We start from the raw sequence: 14,614 nt of genomic DNA, 5'->3' as shown, positions 1-14,614 counted from the left end.
CCAGGTTCTGCCTCCTGCAGGCGCTGCTCGGAGCGCTCCTGCCACCCAGAGGCCACGCACACGGTGGAGAGGCGCACGGCTCCCCGAGGGCCAGGCAGCGAGTGGAGCAGGGCTCGGAACCCCCAGGGCCTGCGGCTCCTTGGGCCTCTCCCCGCAAGGAGGTAGGGAGGCCCCGGCCTTGCGCCTTTAGTTTCCACCCGCCAGCAGGCCTCCTTCTTCCTCCCGCTGTAACCCTCCCAGGGGCCCGGCCAGCAGCGTCTTCACGCCACGAAGCCCAGTTCGGCCGCAGCGGTTGCGGACACGGGCCAAAGCCTGGCACCGAGGCCGGGCTCCTGCCCGAGCAGTTGGGGCGTCTGGTCGCCGACTCCAGGGGCCGGCTCCTCTAGCCTGCTGCCCTCCCGTTTCTTGCTCTGTGCCTCTGCTCAAGGGCCCGGCATCCAGCCTTCTCCCCTCCGCCCTCAGCAGCCCCGTGGCCACATGCTCACGAAGCGAGGTCTTCCCAGGCCCCGGGCCTCCACCAGCTGCTGGGCTCAGTCACCTCTCCCGGGGACGTCCCGGAGGCCTCCGGGCGCGCAGAGCTGACGCTGACCTGCCTCTCCCCAACACCCAGCAGACCCCTGCTCACTGCAACCTCCTTCCGGGACCCTCCGTGAAATCAGCGCGGTGAAGAAAAGCTCACCCCCTCCAGGTGCGGGCTCCTCTGCCCCAGCCGCCTCCCCTGGACTTCCAAGCAAGAAAGGCCTGAGGGCCCCTGAGGGACATTCCTGGGGGCCTTACTCTCCTTCCCTGGGGAGTCCCAGGGGTTCATGAAGCTGGGGTGCTGCAGGGGGCCCCTGCCCCCCAGTGCTGGTGGGAAGGGGCCGGGCTCCTAGGTCCTGCTGGCAGGTCTACCTCCTCGCCCGGGAGACACAGGGGGTCTAGGGGGGAGTGGAGGCTACGTGCATGTGGACACTTTTTTTCCCCAACATTTTTAGCATTTAAAAAATAGATGCACGGGGCGCCTGGGTGGCTCAGATGGTTAAGCGTCTGCCTTTGGCTCAGGTCATGATCTCAGGGTCCTGGGATCGAGCCCCGCATTGGGCTCCCTGCTCCGCGGGAAGCCTGCTTCTCCCTCTCCCACTCACCCTGCTTGTGTTCCCTCTCTCGCTGTGTCTCTCTCTCTGTCAAATAAATAAAATCTTTAAAAAGAAAAAAAAGAGGGCGCCTGGGTGGCTCAGTCGTTAAGCGTCTGCCTTCGGCTCAGGTCATGATCTCAGGGTCCTGGGATCAAGTCCCGCATCGGGCTCCCTGCTCCTTGGGAGCCTGCTTCTCCCTCTGCCTCTCTCTCTCTCTCATGAATAAATAAATAAAAATCTTTAAATAAATAAATAAATAAATAATAGATGCACGTTATTTTAATGGTTTAGAAGGAAACCTATCTAGCATACAAGACCGTGATTTCTAACAGAGCCCAGGGAGAAAGCGACTTGTCACAGAATCTACTTAAATAAAGCAGGAAGTACGTAACACTGAGCAGGATACGTAGCGACGACAGCCTGCCCCGCCGGCGCCCGAGAGCCCAGCCTGGGAGTCCCGCGAGGCCGCCACACAGAGGACACAGGCGTGCACCCAGGATCCTCCCCTCGCCGGGGCCTCGGCTCTTCCAGGGGCTGGACCTGAGTCCCAGGCCAGGGGCTCTCGGGGGGCCCCTCCACCCTCCCGACAGCCCCGGACCCCCTTCCTGGACCCCGTGCTGGCTGTGATGGCAAGGCCCAGCCCGGATGCACAACATCTGGAGACCTTTCTCCTCTCCCGGACTCGCACTGGCCTCCGCTGTCCAGGCAGGAAGTCCCCTGGCGTCCAGTGCATGTCCTCCACCGTGCCCAACTGCCAAGCTCAGGGGTGAACCACCCGGCAGAGGAGGTCAGTTCCAGCCCCAGAAACCAGGTGGGGATTTGCCCTCCCTGAGCCAGGCCCTGAGTAGAGGGTCAGTATGCAGAGGGGAGGCTGAGTGCAGGTTGTGGGGAGGCTGGGGGAGGCTGGGGGAGGCTGGGGGGAAGCTGGGGGAGGCTGGGGGAGGCTGGAGGGAGGCTGGGGGAGGCTGGGGGGAGGCTGGGGGAGGCTGGGGGGAGGCTGGGGGAGGCTGGGGGAGGCTGGAGGGAGGCTGGGGGGAGGCTGGGGGACACTGGGTGAGGCCCATCCCAGACACCCAGGCCTACTCCCCGCAGAAGGCACCGCTGAAGCCAGGCCACACGGCTGCCCCCTCTGCCCTGCCCAGGGACCTCCTTGTCTCTGAAGAGAAACTGTACCAGCTGGGGAGGGCTCTGCCTGGGCAGCTGGTGATGGGAAGCCGGCTCTGTGCACCTCACTCCCAGTGTGACAGCTCAGCAGAGGCCCCACATGCTCATCGCGGAGGGCAGAACACACCCCATGCTCTGATGCTCCTCTTCAAGAGGAGAGCTTAGGTCCCTCAGCCTCGCGTGTGGCCGGCCTTCAAGAAGAGAATCGGCAGGGTGATGGCGTGGCCCCTCCTAGACTAGGCCTAGGAAGCATGGCGGTTCCTGCAAAAGTGGAACACAGACCGGCCCGTGGGCCGCCACGCCACTGCTGGGTGTGTGGCCAGAGATGTGAAAGCCGGATCCACACAAATACTCGCACACCCGTGTCCACAGCAGCAGTCTGCAGCGGCCGACAGGCGGCAAGAAGCCAAGGGTCCACTGTCGGGTGAACGGAGAAGCAAACTGGTCCGGCCACAGGGCGGAATATTACGTAGCCTTGAAAAGCAAGGAAATCCGGCAACTTGCTTCAACACGGACGGTGAGGACGTTATGCCAAGCGAAACGAGAGTCACAAAGGGACCGATGTGTGATCCCGCGGCCATGCGGTTCCCAGCGGGGACCGATCCACGGACACAGTGCGTGATGGATCCCGGGCCTGGGGGGCCCGACGGGAGGTAGTGTTTCCCGGTGCAGACTTCCCACCCAGGATGACGGAAAGTGTGAGTACAGATAACGGCAACGATCACACGTGTTGTGAATATACATGATGACGCTGAACTATGTACCTTAAAAACGGTTAAAATTATAAATACTATGTGCATTTTACTACATTTTGGGAGGAAAAAGCAGCTTCGTGCCCCTCGTTCTCCCTCCCTACCTCTCTGTCTCCCTCTGAGTCCCTGTCATTATGCCCTCTGGGGACCCACTGCCACGTGAAGATGCTCAAGTGGCCCCGACGAGACGCCCAGTAGGGAGGGACTCCAGCCTCCCACCGATGGCCACGTGAGCAAGCCCTAGAAGCAAACGCTAAAGATGCAGGCAAACATTCAGAAGATGCAGCTCGGGCCAGTGCCCACACCGCACGGGAGCCCTGGTGGAGCTGCCCGGGCCCGGGCCCAGGAGGCCTGTTCTGCTGTCTTGAGTCCTGCATTTTCATTTTGCACGGATCCCGCAGGTTTTGTAGCAGCCCTGACCACCCAGCCCCACGGCTCTTGAGTCCACAGAGAAAATCAGTGCGCACGGGTTGAGATCTGCTGCGGGTCAGGCAGCGCGGGTGACTCACGCGGGTTAAGAGCCCCAGAAGTGTGTGGCCTGTGAGGCCCCGCTCGAGGCACAGATCCTGGGGGAGCTCAGAGCCACGGCAGCTCGCCAGCCACGACGGACTCCGAGCCTCCCCAGGTCACCTCCACAGGGAGGGCTCAGCGCTGCACCCTCCACCTGACTCCTCTCAGTTCCTCCTGGGCACTCCCTGTGAGTGCCCTTCTCCACTTTACAGATGGAGAAACTGAGGCTCCTTCCCTCCCCACGCCCCAAACACAGCTGCTCTGAGGAAGCGGCACAGGATGGGGAGCCCCAGAGCCCCCGCCCTGCACCTGGCTGAACGAGGTCCCACTGCCTCTCCCGGGGCACCAGGGGCACTTCTGTCCACAGTGGGGCTGGGCAGACCCAGGCCCGGGAGCAAGGGGACCCTTTACCTCCCCCTTGACGTCTCTCCCACTACTCCCCAGAGAGCCCCTCCTGAGTCTACAGAGAATGTTCCCTCTGCACCCGAGTCTAGCCCTGCCTCCCCATGTTCTGGAATGTTCCCTCTGCACCCCAGTCTCAGTCCTGCCTCCTCCTTGTTCTGGAATGTTCCCTCTAAATGCCCCAGTTTCAGCCCTGCCTCCCCCATGTTCTGGAATGTTCCCTCTGCACCCGTCTCAGCTCTGGCTCCCCATGTTCTGGAATGTTCCCTTTAAATGCCCCAGTCTCAGCCCTGCCTCCCCCGTGTTCTGGAATGTTCCCTCTGCACCCCCCAGGCTGAGCTCTGCCTCCCCCATGTTCTGGAATGTTCCCTCTGTACCACTCCGTGTAAGCTCTGCCTCCTCCTTGTTCTGGAATGTTCCCTCTGCACACCGTAGTCTGAGCTCTGTCTCCATGTTCTGGAATGTTCCCTCTGCATCCCCCTGTGTCAGCCTGCCTCCTCCTTGTCCTGGAATGTTCCTTCTGCAACCCAGTCTCAGCTCTGCCTTCCCGTGTTCTGGAATGTTCCCTCTGCATCCCAGTCTCAGCTCTGCCTCCCCGTGTTCTGGAATGTTCCCTCTAAATGCCCCAGTTTCAGCCCTGCCTCCCCCATGTTCTGGAATGTTCCCTCTGCACCCCAGTCTCAGCTCTGGCTCCCCATGTTCTGGAATGTTCCCTGTAAATGCCCCAGTCTCAGCCCTGCCTCCCCCGTGTTCTGGAATGTTCCCTCTGCACCCTGCAGTCTCAGTTCTGCCTCCCCATGTTCTGGAATGTTCCCTCTGCACCCCAGTCTCAGCTCTGCCTCCCCGTGTTCTGGAATGAAGCTGCTATGAGGACTTCAGGGACTGATCATAACTGACCAGGAACAACACTGGGCATCCAGGCAGGGAAAGGAGATGTCTTTTGAAAAACTGTCACAAAACACCAACCCAGAGAACACCTGGGTCCTCCCCTATTAAAAGGGAATTCCTGACCCACTCTCGGCTGGTGCTCAGATGATGCAGGGAAGGGGGCTGGCAAAGGCAGGGAGGCGGGCAGACTTGGGGTGGTGGTGAGGGTGAGCAGGCGACTGGTGTCCGGGGCAGTGGAAGGTCGGACTGAAGCCCACCGTGTGCCCACGCACCCCGCCCCCACCCCGCCAGTGAAGAGTGGCTGGGGTCCCTGTGGATGCCGGCATTGGAATCACCAAGCACACTGGTGAAGCTCCAATTCCTAGGCCCAGGCCAGGCCTCTGAGTCAGGACCCTGCATGCCAGTGGGTGCAACACACGCAGCTTGAAAAGCTGGAAGTAAAGGCCCGTGCCCAGGGCTGAAGCCGCCTGTGGGCACGGGGGGGGCTGCCCAGGAAGTGGGGGGTTTGCCTTCACCGCCCCTCCCACGGGTCCTACAGGGCCACGGGCCTCCAGGCAGAGCTCCCAGGGCTGGCTGAGGCTTCCTGCAGCCTCCTGGGGCTCCCCGAGGCTGAGGCCCTGGCCTGGGAGCTGGGAGTGGCATGCATCCCCCAGGCCAGGGGCTCCAGAAGTGGCTGAGCCACCCGGCCTGCCATTCCTATTAAACAGAGTCCTGGGCCCTGTCCTGGCACAACTGAGTGGGAACCGTGGAAGGAGGGGCCCAGACTCCACCCTGACAAGCTCCCTGGGCACCCCCCGAGGCAGCAAACCCAACGGCCCGTCAGTGCCTCCCAGCTGCTTCCCGCGGGGGGCTCCTCAGAAGTCCCTACAGGGCCGGTGGTGGAGCAGGGCAGGCAGGAGGACACACCTGCGCCCCAGGGTAGCAGGCAGGGAACACCCCAGAGCCGCTGGGGTGAGGGGCAGGCATGTGGCTGCGTGGAGGTCGAGCGGCCCGGGAGGCCCAGCGGACTTCCAGGGGCCTGTGGGTGCACAAGGGGGAGGATCTGGGCTTTCAGAAAAAGGGCGACCGTCCTCGAGGCCGAGGCCCCAGGCTCCCGGGCCTCCGCAGCCCCTGCCGGGACCAGCGTCCCAGGCCGCAGCGGCGAGGACCAGCAGGGGACAGCGGTGGTTCTCCAGAACCAGACCTCAGACATCAGGCCAGGACGGCGCTTGGCGTGGCCTTTGAGGTTTTCCGTTTCCAACCGTTTTTCGTCTTAATTGAGCTGTCTTGTGGCTTTTCTGAAGCCACAGAATGTTTCTGCCAGGATCACAGCTGGGAGTTAGAGCAATGGGCGGGGACCCATCCAGGCGGAGCTGCCACGGGGGGCTGCCCAGAGCCCCCAGGGTCCCCGCCGGTCAGGAGGGAGAGCCGTTGCCAAGTGCCTGAGGGTGGGGACACTTCTACGGAGAAGGAAAACGAGGCCTCTGGGTGTCCCTCTGCAAGCGTGATCTTCGGCAGAGAAAGCCTCTGGCCATGGGGCAGAGAGACGGGGCCCCCGCGCCCGCCCCTGGGAGGGCTGCTCACCGATGTTGGAATGCTTCAGAAGACGGCAGATCCGAGCCTCTCTCTCCAGCTTCTGGTGATCTGCGGACAGAGAGCAACACGGTGTGACCTCGTGCCCCAGCAGCCATGACCCCCCGGGCCCAGCACCAAGACCAGTGGGTGCCAGACACACTCACGGCCCGGGAGGTGCCCGCCGACCGCCCGGGTCCTGGCCGGCAGGGCCGGGGCGGGAACAGGCTGCCTGGTGTTGTGGCGAGAGGCCCACGGAGGCAGAGGCGGGGAGCCCCAGGGGGTTCGGGAGGACAAAGTGCTGTACATTTCACGGCAGAGCTGACAGCCCCAATTTATCCTTCACTTATGTGTCCTAATTCCAGACTCGTAGGAGCCTCCTGCTGAAGCCGAGCGTGTTCGTCGGTGGCCGTGGGGCTGGAGGAGGTCCTGGGGGCCCTCCTGGCCCTCCTCCCTGCCCCTCGAGGCCAGCGCTTCTGTTCCAGAGGCTGGGCCTCTAAGGACTGAGCCATTTATCAGAAATGTTCTATTCCACACAATCAGGGTACCAGGAGGATTTTTAAATTTGATGGAGGCTTTAAGAGCAAACTACTGAAAAAACCCACCTTTCCATTGACTAGAGAATGCAGAACTAACATGATTACAGCTGCATAACAGAATGGCCCATCGGCAGCGCGGGCACGCCACCCCAACTCCCTACACAGGCTGAGTCAACAAGCCACTTACAAAGGAAGACCCAAAATGTGCTTTCTTTCACAGAGATCAATACACGCAGGTCGCTGGGCACACATGTGTGGCCAGACCTTGGAGGCAGGGGGGTCCCAAGGTCAGGATGGCAGCTGCCCCAGGGTTGGACGCGCCCAGGGAGCGGGTGCCAGGGGTCCTGAGCCCCCACCCAGCCCTGCACGTGCTGAGCCCCTCAGAGCAAGGGTCTGGGGAGCACGTTACTGCACCAGCAGGTGGGTGCTCTCTGTCTGCCGATCCCTGGTGAATCAGGAAGGCTTTGTGGCGTGCAGCAAACGTACTAAACTCCGCAGGCCTCCCCAGACCTGCCGGGCCCTGGTCCCCGCCTGGGCTTGGGGGGAACAGACCCAGGCACCAGAAGGTCTTTCTGCTGCCTCATCTGTGGTCAGCTCTCCCAGGGCCATGTGACAGTGCTGGGCTGGGACAGACTTGCAAACACGCACGTGCCTTTCCTGAGCGGGAACGTTACGCCTTACACACACTTACTTTTCCTGAGCATCTGAGAGAAGCCCCACGCTCCACGTGCTCCTACCAGGCGACAGCCTGTGAACATGTCCTGAGAACGAGGACGCTCTCTGGCCCGATCTCAGTGCCGTAAGTCGAACGCGATACAGAACGTGAACCTAACCTGCAGTCCGTATTCCGAATTTGCCAACCGTCCCAGGACTGTCAGAGCTGACTCCCCCAACGTGTGCATGACAACCGAGAAGCCCTTCCGCGTGTGGACCAGGGTGGAGCGAAGCCCAGGCAGGGAGAGCTCAGGGGGGTGGGGAGGTGGGAGCCGGGGTCGTTTTCAGACATAAAAATCAGGAGAGGGCGCCTGGGTGGCTCAGCTGGTTAAGCGACTGCCTTCAGCTCAGGTCATGATCCTGGAGTCCCGGGATCGAGTCCCGCATCGGGCTCCCTGCTCGGCGGGGAGTCTGCTTCTCCCTCTGACCCTCCCCCTCTCATGCTCTCTCTCTCTCTCTCTCTCATTCTCGCTCTCAAATAAATAAATAAAATCTTAAAAAAAAAAATCAGGAGAAAAATGCACGTGGGAACCCCCTTTTGGGGAGTAAGCAATACAGAAAAGACTGTATGTTATTCCCGAAAGCTGTCCCCGAGGGCACAGCCCCATCCCAAAGACTGACCAACTGCCGAGCGCACTGGGGGAGAGAAATCACTTGTGTGGCACCAGGAAGGGGAGCCTGGCCACCGGGCCACATGCCGGCACCCACCCATGGCCCCAGCAGGTCACTGACCCTCCGAGCCGTCCCCCTCGCTGTCAGGCCGGCCGCACGGGGTGGGGAGAGGCTGTGACGCGAAGTCTCACCACGCACGAGCCCCAAGGACCCGCACGTGCACACCGCATCCAGGCCGTGACCACACTTCCCCCTCAGAGGCAGAATGACGGGATTGTTAAACAATAAATTACTTTATTCTTGGTATTTCCCCCAACCCTGACAACAATCTTGTGTTCCTTTTATAATGAGACAAGATATTGTTTTTTAAAAAAGGGTTTGATTCGTCTCCAATGAGCAAAAGCCATGGACTAATGAAGGCATGTTCCGAAAACCTGCCACGGTGACATCTGCCCGGAAAGTAATCGTCTAAGCCGATATTCCCTAATCGGGATGGGAAAGGGAAGCTGTCCCCCTTCTCACGAAGCCAGCTTCCTCACCCTGCCCACAGCTTTCATTCCTTCCTGCAACGGGGCCCAAGCCATCATTTAACTTCCAAACTAACATCACGAACCCCGTCGTGGTCATAGTGAAGTGAGTCAAATTTAACCCAGTCTGGTCCACAAGAAGCATGTCCCGGCCCTAAATTGTCAGCTGGATCAGGAAGGACACCTGCAGCTCACCCAGTTCCCCGGCGGGCAGCAGGGTGTGGGATGGGCCAGTGATCTTGATGAACCCCGGGACCTCGCTGCCCCTGCTCATCCCTGCACCCGCCTCCCTCCTGGGGCTCTGGCCGCCCTAAGGGGCTGTGGGGACTTCAGACACCACAGCAGCGATCACTGAGCAGGCCTGGGGGGTGCAGCTGGGACCCGCCCTGCCCAGGGCCCACCAGCACCCCAGGGACCCCAGCCAGCGCCCCTCCTGACCATGTCCGTTGTAACGACGTCCTGGCTGGGCGGGCAGCAGGCTACCCCAGGAGGGCTCACCAGGCGCCTGCTAGGGCCGTGGGGGCTGCACAGTCCAAGGGACCAGGCCAGCCTTGAGACCAGCCGTGAGGCTCAAAAGGGCCCTCCCAGGGCTGTGGCCAGGCGTCCTGAGTGGCGGGGGCACCTGGAGCTGCCCTGCGGCCCCGCACCTGCCGCTTGCGGCCCCGCCCCCCCAGGTTAGTGTGCTGTTAGGGAACCCTGGCACCTGTCACAGAGCACACACGGCAGCTGTGCTAAGGATGCAAGAACCCCAAGAGCCTGCCCTGCCGACACCCCACATGTCCCGCCCCCAGAAAGGGTCTCCTTTCCCGTCTTCCGTGTCAGACCCAGCCTGCACCCCCCCCCACATGCACTAGCCGCAGGGACTGCAGCTCTGAGGTCGTCTTCCATGGACAGGGTGGGGACAGAAGTGGGGGGCCCAGGGAGCGAGGGCAAACTTGCTCCCCCAACTTCTGGGAACCCCACCTCAGAGAGGGGAGGCCCCTCTGCCCTCTTCCGTCCTGAAGACCCGAGCAAGGTCAGCACTGACTGTGTCCACGACCCAGGGGACACGCGTAGGTCCCGGGTCACACGGAGCAGGTGCAGCTGTGCTGTGAGCCCTGGGGACAGGGGACTCGGCAGAGCCGGGCCACCCCCCACGGGGACAGCACTTCCCAGACCCCAGGAGCCCCCCGCGAGTGGGAGGAGGCAGGGGCTGCTCGGGGCTGTCACTGGCATGCCAGGAGGGAGATGGGCAGGGGCCCCAAGGGGCAAGAAAGGACAGGCACCTGCCACACGTGGCCACATGTGGGTGCTGTCTGTTCCACGTACACAGCAGGCCTCACCCACCTCACTCCAATAATGCCCCAAGAAATGGCAGCGGGAGACGGCAGCCAGCTCCACACAGCAAGTGCCCCAGGCAGGGCCCCCCAGACACGGTCTCCCCCAGGCAGGGCCCCCCAGGCAGGGCCTCCCCCAGGCAAGGTCTCCCCCAGGCAGGGTCTCCCCCAGGCAGGGTCTCCCCCAGGTAGAGGCCCCCAAGCAGGATCTCCCCCAAGCAGGGCCCCCCAGGCAGGGTCTCCCCCAGGCAGGGCCCCCCCAGGCAGGGTCTCCCCCAAGCAGGGCCCCCCCAGGCAGGGTCTCCCCCAGGCAGGGCCCCCCCAGGCAGGGTCTCCCCCAGGCAAGGTCTCCCCCAGGCAGGGTCTCCCCCAAGCAGGGCCCCCCCAGGCAGGGTCTCCCCCAGGCAAGGTCTCCCTCAGGCAGGGCCCCCCAGGCAGGGCCTCCCCCAGGCAGGGTCTCCCCCAGGCAGTGCCCCCCAGGCAGGGTCTCCCCCAGGCACGGTGTCCCCCAGGCAGGGCCCCCCCAGGCAAGGTCTCCCCCAGGCAGGGTCTCCCCCAGGTAGAGGCCCCCAGGCAGGGTCTCCCCCAGGCAGGGCTCCCCCAGGCAGGGTCTCCCCCAGGTAGAGCCCCTCAGGCAGGGTCTCCCCCAGGCAGGGCCCCCCCCAGGCAGGATCTCCCCCAGGCATGGTCTCCCCCAGGCAGGGCCTCCCCCAGGCAGGGTCTCCCCCAGGCAGGGCCCCCCCAGGCAGGGCCCCCCCAGGCAGGGTCTCCCCCAGGCAGGGTATCCCCCAGGCAGGGTATCCCCCAGGCAGGGCCCCCCCAGGCAGGGTCTCCCCCAGGCAGGGTCTCCCCAGACAGGGCCCCTCGGGTGGGTCACCCCAAACGGAGTCAGGAAGCCGAGGGAGGTGGGAGGCTGTACCCACAAGTGGGAGAGAATGCCTGTGGCTAGCAGTCCCGGTCACTGAAGCGGGTGCACAGAGACACTCAGTCCCCAAGGCCAGGACACGACCCCAGGCTGCGGCTCCTCATGGCCCTGCAGGGATGCAGCCCTCCCAGCCCTGACACCAGTCCCGCTAGCCCCACCCGCTCCCCGGCTGTGGGTGACTCAGAATAGAGATGGGGTGGGGGGGTGCCAGGAGAAGGGGGACAGGAGGGCGTGGGTGGGCGCCTGGCCCCTCACCAGCTGCCAGGAGCCGCAGCCGAGCTGTCAGGGGCAGAAGGACGCCCGCAAGGCACTGGTGCAGGCGGAGGAGGGACGGGAGGGGGGACAGGCCCACCTGGCAGGAGGACCTGCTGCCCCCCACCGCGCCCTCCGCCCCCCGCCCCGAGGCTTGGCCTGGGACAAGCGAGGCCACCTCCTGGGAAAAACCAGCAGTCGTGCTGGATGGGACATGAAGTCCTGCACGGAGAGTACACACGGCCTGGCAGGAGGCGGGGGCTGAGAGGGCAGCCGCTGGACCCCCGAGGACCCCTGGGATGGGATGGGCGGGCTGTGCTCACTGGGGAGCCCCGCGGGCATCCGGGGCTCCATCAGCTCCCCCACCCTGTCCGCAGGATGACCCGGGGACGCAGGCACGGCAGAAGGCTCATGCCTGGGGGCAGGGAGGCTGGGACACGTCATGAAGTCGGCCGAGGTCACAGGCCACGGCAGCGGCTGCCCAGGAGGCCCCACCAGGTCCAGCAGCTCCTGGATGGAGCCCATGGGGATCTGGGTCAAGGTCCGGCCCCTGCCCCAGGGTCAGCGTCCACTTCTGCATGGACACATGAGTGCCCACTGAGGCCCCAGGAGAGAAGAATGGCCAGCCCTCAGGCTACAGGGTGTGGGAGTGTGTGCGTGGCCTGGCCCCAGGTGGAGATGTGGACCAGCACTGGGGGGGCCTGGTGGCGTGGAGGGGTGGGCAAAGCCGTGGGGAGTCTGGCTGCAGCCCAGGCCCTTGGCTGCCTCTTTGTCGGCTGGGAGCCATGCACCTGCCAGAGACAGAGCTCCCCCCCCTGCCCCCCAGGAGGAGGCCAGGTGCTGACCACCTCAGGGGACTTGGGGGAGCCATAGCCTCCGGGGGGAGCCGGCCCCCTCATCCCATCCTGCATCCAGCCATTGGCCACGCAGGCCTGGGCTGCTCAGGCTCCTGCTCCCTCCAGGCTAAACCAGCAGGGAGCCCAAACCAGGGTCATCAAGCTGGGGGACTGCCTGTGTGCCAGCCTCTGGTGGCCATGGGGGACACTGGACATGGGGACCCTGAACTAAGCCAAGCCTCGCTCCGAGTCCGTTTCCCATGTGGAAAAGGGTGGGGCGGTCCCAGGGAGAGGACTTGACAGACAGGAGGCCCCGGCCCCCAGTCCTGCCCCCACCTCCATCCCCCCACTCCCAGCCTGCCCTGCAGAGCTGGGCACCTGGCCTGTTTTCCTGCTTCCCTCCACCAGCCCCATCCCACAAGACATTCCAGACACTGGCAGGTGTCCCCACTCCCCTCACCGGGGGCTTCAGCGAACATAGATGAGAAGCTGTCGCCCCAGGTGACCCACTGCACTGGGCCCTGGGACGTCACTCAGAGGTCCCTCTGCTTTCCCACCCATCTCCACGCCTGCACCATCAGATGGCAAGAGGGAGCCTTCCAGAATCTCAGGAGGCTCACGGATATCCACATCACCCATCGCCCTAGGCCCACTCCATGCAGCACCCACCCTGTAACTCTCATGTTCCCGAATTCTTAAAATCCCCAGGGACAGAGCTGGGGAAACCAGGCTGGCCCCCCTGGGGCTCTGAGCTGCTTGACGTCCTGGACATTCACACCTGCAGGGTCTCGAGGAGCTGGGGGGGGGTGGCCTGGGGAAGGAGCGGGTCAGGAAGGCAGGCAAGTTCGGGTTGGAGCGGCTGCACCTGCTCACACTGGGGGCGCCCACCTCGGCTCTGTCCTGCTAACGGCGTCCTGTCTGGGTGCTGAACTGCCAACTGCCGGGGAAGAGACTGCTCTCAGGAAGGACGTCCCCAAGCTGGAGCTTCCACAGCCTGAGCCTGCAGATGGGGCTCGTGGGGAGACTCCAGGGGCAGCTCGGGGTCCTGCCGGGCCATCTGGGACTAGCGCTCTGCACAGGCCCCCAAAGCTGCCAAGGGCTCCCGCCAGGTAGAGCTGTGATGACCGTCGCCCCAACTCTGACATGGGGTGTGGGGCACAGGGAGGCTGGGGGGGAGTGGAGCCGGGCTGTCACCGGGGGGACCCAGCACCAGAGCCCACGTGCGGGCAGCCGTGGGGGGTGAGGCCCCCGCCAGCCCGCGGTGCTTCCTGTGGGGCACCCCGTCCTGCTCCAGGCGCCCCGGGGTGCCGGCAGAGGGAGGACGGTGAAAAGATGCCCCCGCTCGCGGACTTCTGTGCGCGTTTTGTTTTAAAAAGGCAACGCGGCAACCAGCAATTACTGCGCCAGCGTCAGGCAGCTCCCCCACCCCACAAGGGTGTCTTTGCCATCCTGCAGCTGCCCCGGGGACAAAGACAGCCACCAGGCCCTCCCCACACGACAGCTCCCGGCCTCGGAGCTGTCTGCGGGCCACGTGGGGCTGGGTGGCAGCTGGGCCCCCAGAGCCCTCCCTCCCCGCCGTCAGCTGGCCTCCCGTGGACGGAGGCCTTCCTCACTCCCTCCTCAGGCCCAGAGCCATCACCCAACATGGGCGCAGCTCAGCTCTGAGACGGGGCCTGAACGTGGGGCCCCAGCTGTGCCGCCCCTCATCCAGCGCAACCTGGCTGTGGGCTTCCTGCCCCTCGGCTGCCAGAGAAGGAAGGTCCCCCCGCCCCAGCCACCTCCCCGGGCGCACGGGGCACAGTGCCCTCCTACCCCCTGCCAGAGAGGAATTATTCAGAGAAGCTGACCACATCCCGCTGTGGGGACCAGGGACTCCACTCTCTCGTCACGACGATGCCTGCCTCCGGCAGCCCAGGCTGCTCACGCGTCCCCAAGGACAGCATGCGGGCCTGCGTGACGTGCAGCCCTCCCGGGGCTCCGAGCCTGGGTAGTGTAGGCTGCTGTCCGTCTCAGCTGTCCGGGATCTGGGTCCTGTGCTGGGTCATGCCCGTGACCGCAGGGCAGGACGCCCACCCTCACCAGTGGTGACTAACCTCTGGAATGCTCAGTTTTGTCAGCTGTAAGACGGGCCACTGTCACCTTCCAGGACAGGAGGGTGTGGTGATGGGAGATCCCAGTGGCTGCCTCCTTCCCTGCTTCTTTGCCCAGCCCCAGTGCCACAGGTCCTATAGGGTAGGGTCCCGTCCCAGCCCACCCCCAGCAGCAGCCTTGATCCTGCCTCAGCCGCACAGCTGGGCCATGCTCTTGGCGTGAGCAGAGACCGCACGCCTTCCTCGAATGGGCACGGCCCCCACGGTGCAGGGCTCACCCGTCGCAGTCCTACTCAGAGATGACACCCAGAGCCCGCAAGACCCCCAGGACCCACTGAGCGAGAGGGCTGGGGCCAGAACCCGGGTCCTCAGACCTAGAGTTGCCCTTCTGAGCCTGCACCCACCTCCAGGGGGCTCTTGG

General features: G+C 64.0%; 1 protein-coding gene across 8 annotated transcripts in view; it reads right to left on the bottom strand.

The window, feature by feature from the left end:
- The window catches only part of CAMK2B (calcium/calmodulin dependent protein kinase II beta), an 80,547-nt gene that overhangs the window by 35,431 nt on the left and 30,502 nt on the right, over nt 1-14,614 (bottom strand). For all 8 annotated transcript variants that reach the window (XM_064575561.1, XM_064575563.1, XM_064575562.1 and 5 more), the window contains exon 3: nt 6,395-6,454. In XM_064575561.1, the coding sequence (XP_064431631.1) occupies nt 6,395-6,454 (60 nt within the window). The remainder of the gene's footprint in view (nt 1-6,394; nt 6,455-14,614) is intronic.

The sequence above is a fragment of the Mirounga angustirostris genome, unplaced genomic scaffold (genome assembly GCF_029215605.1).
Source record: "Mirounga angustirostris isolate CCGP_5_RB_7025 unplaced genomic scaffold, mMirAng1.0.hap1 SCAF_12, whole genome shotgun sequence".
Classification (NCBI taxonomy): domain Eukaryota; kingdom Metazoa; phylum Chordata; class Mammalia; order Carnivora; family Phocidae; genus Mirounga; species Mirounga angustirostris.
Note: the sequence above shows the minus strand (reverse complement) of the source record. Positions and strands in the feature narration are given on the sequence as shown.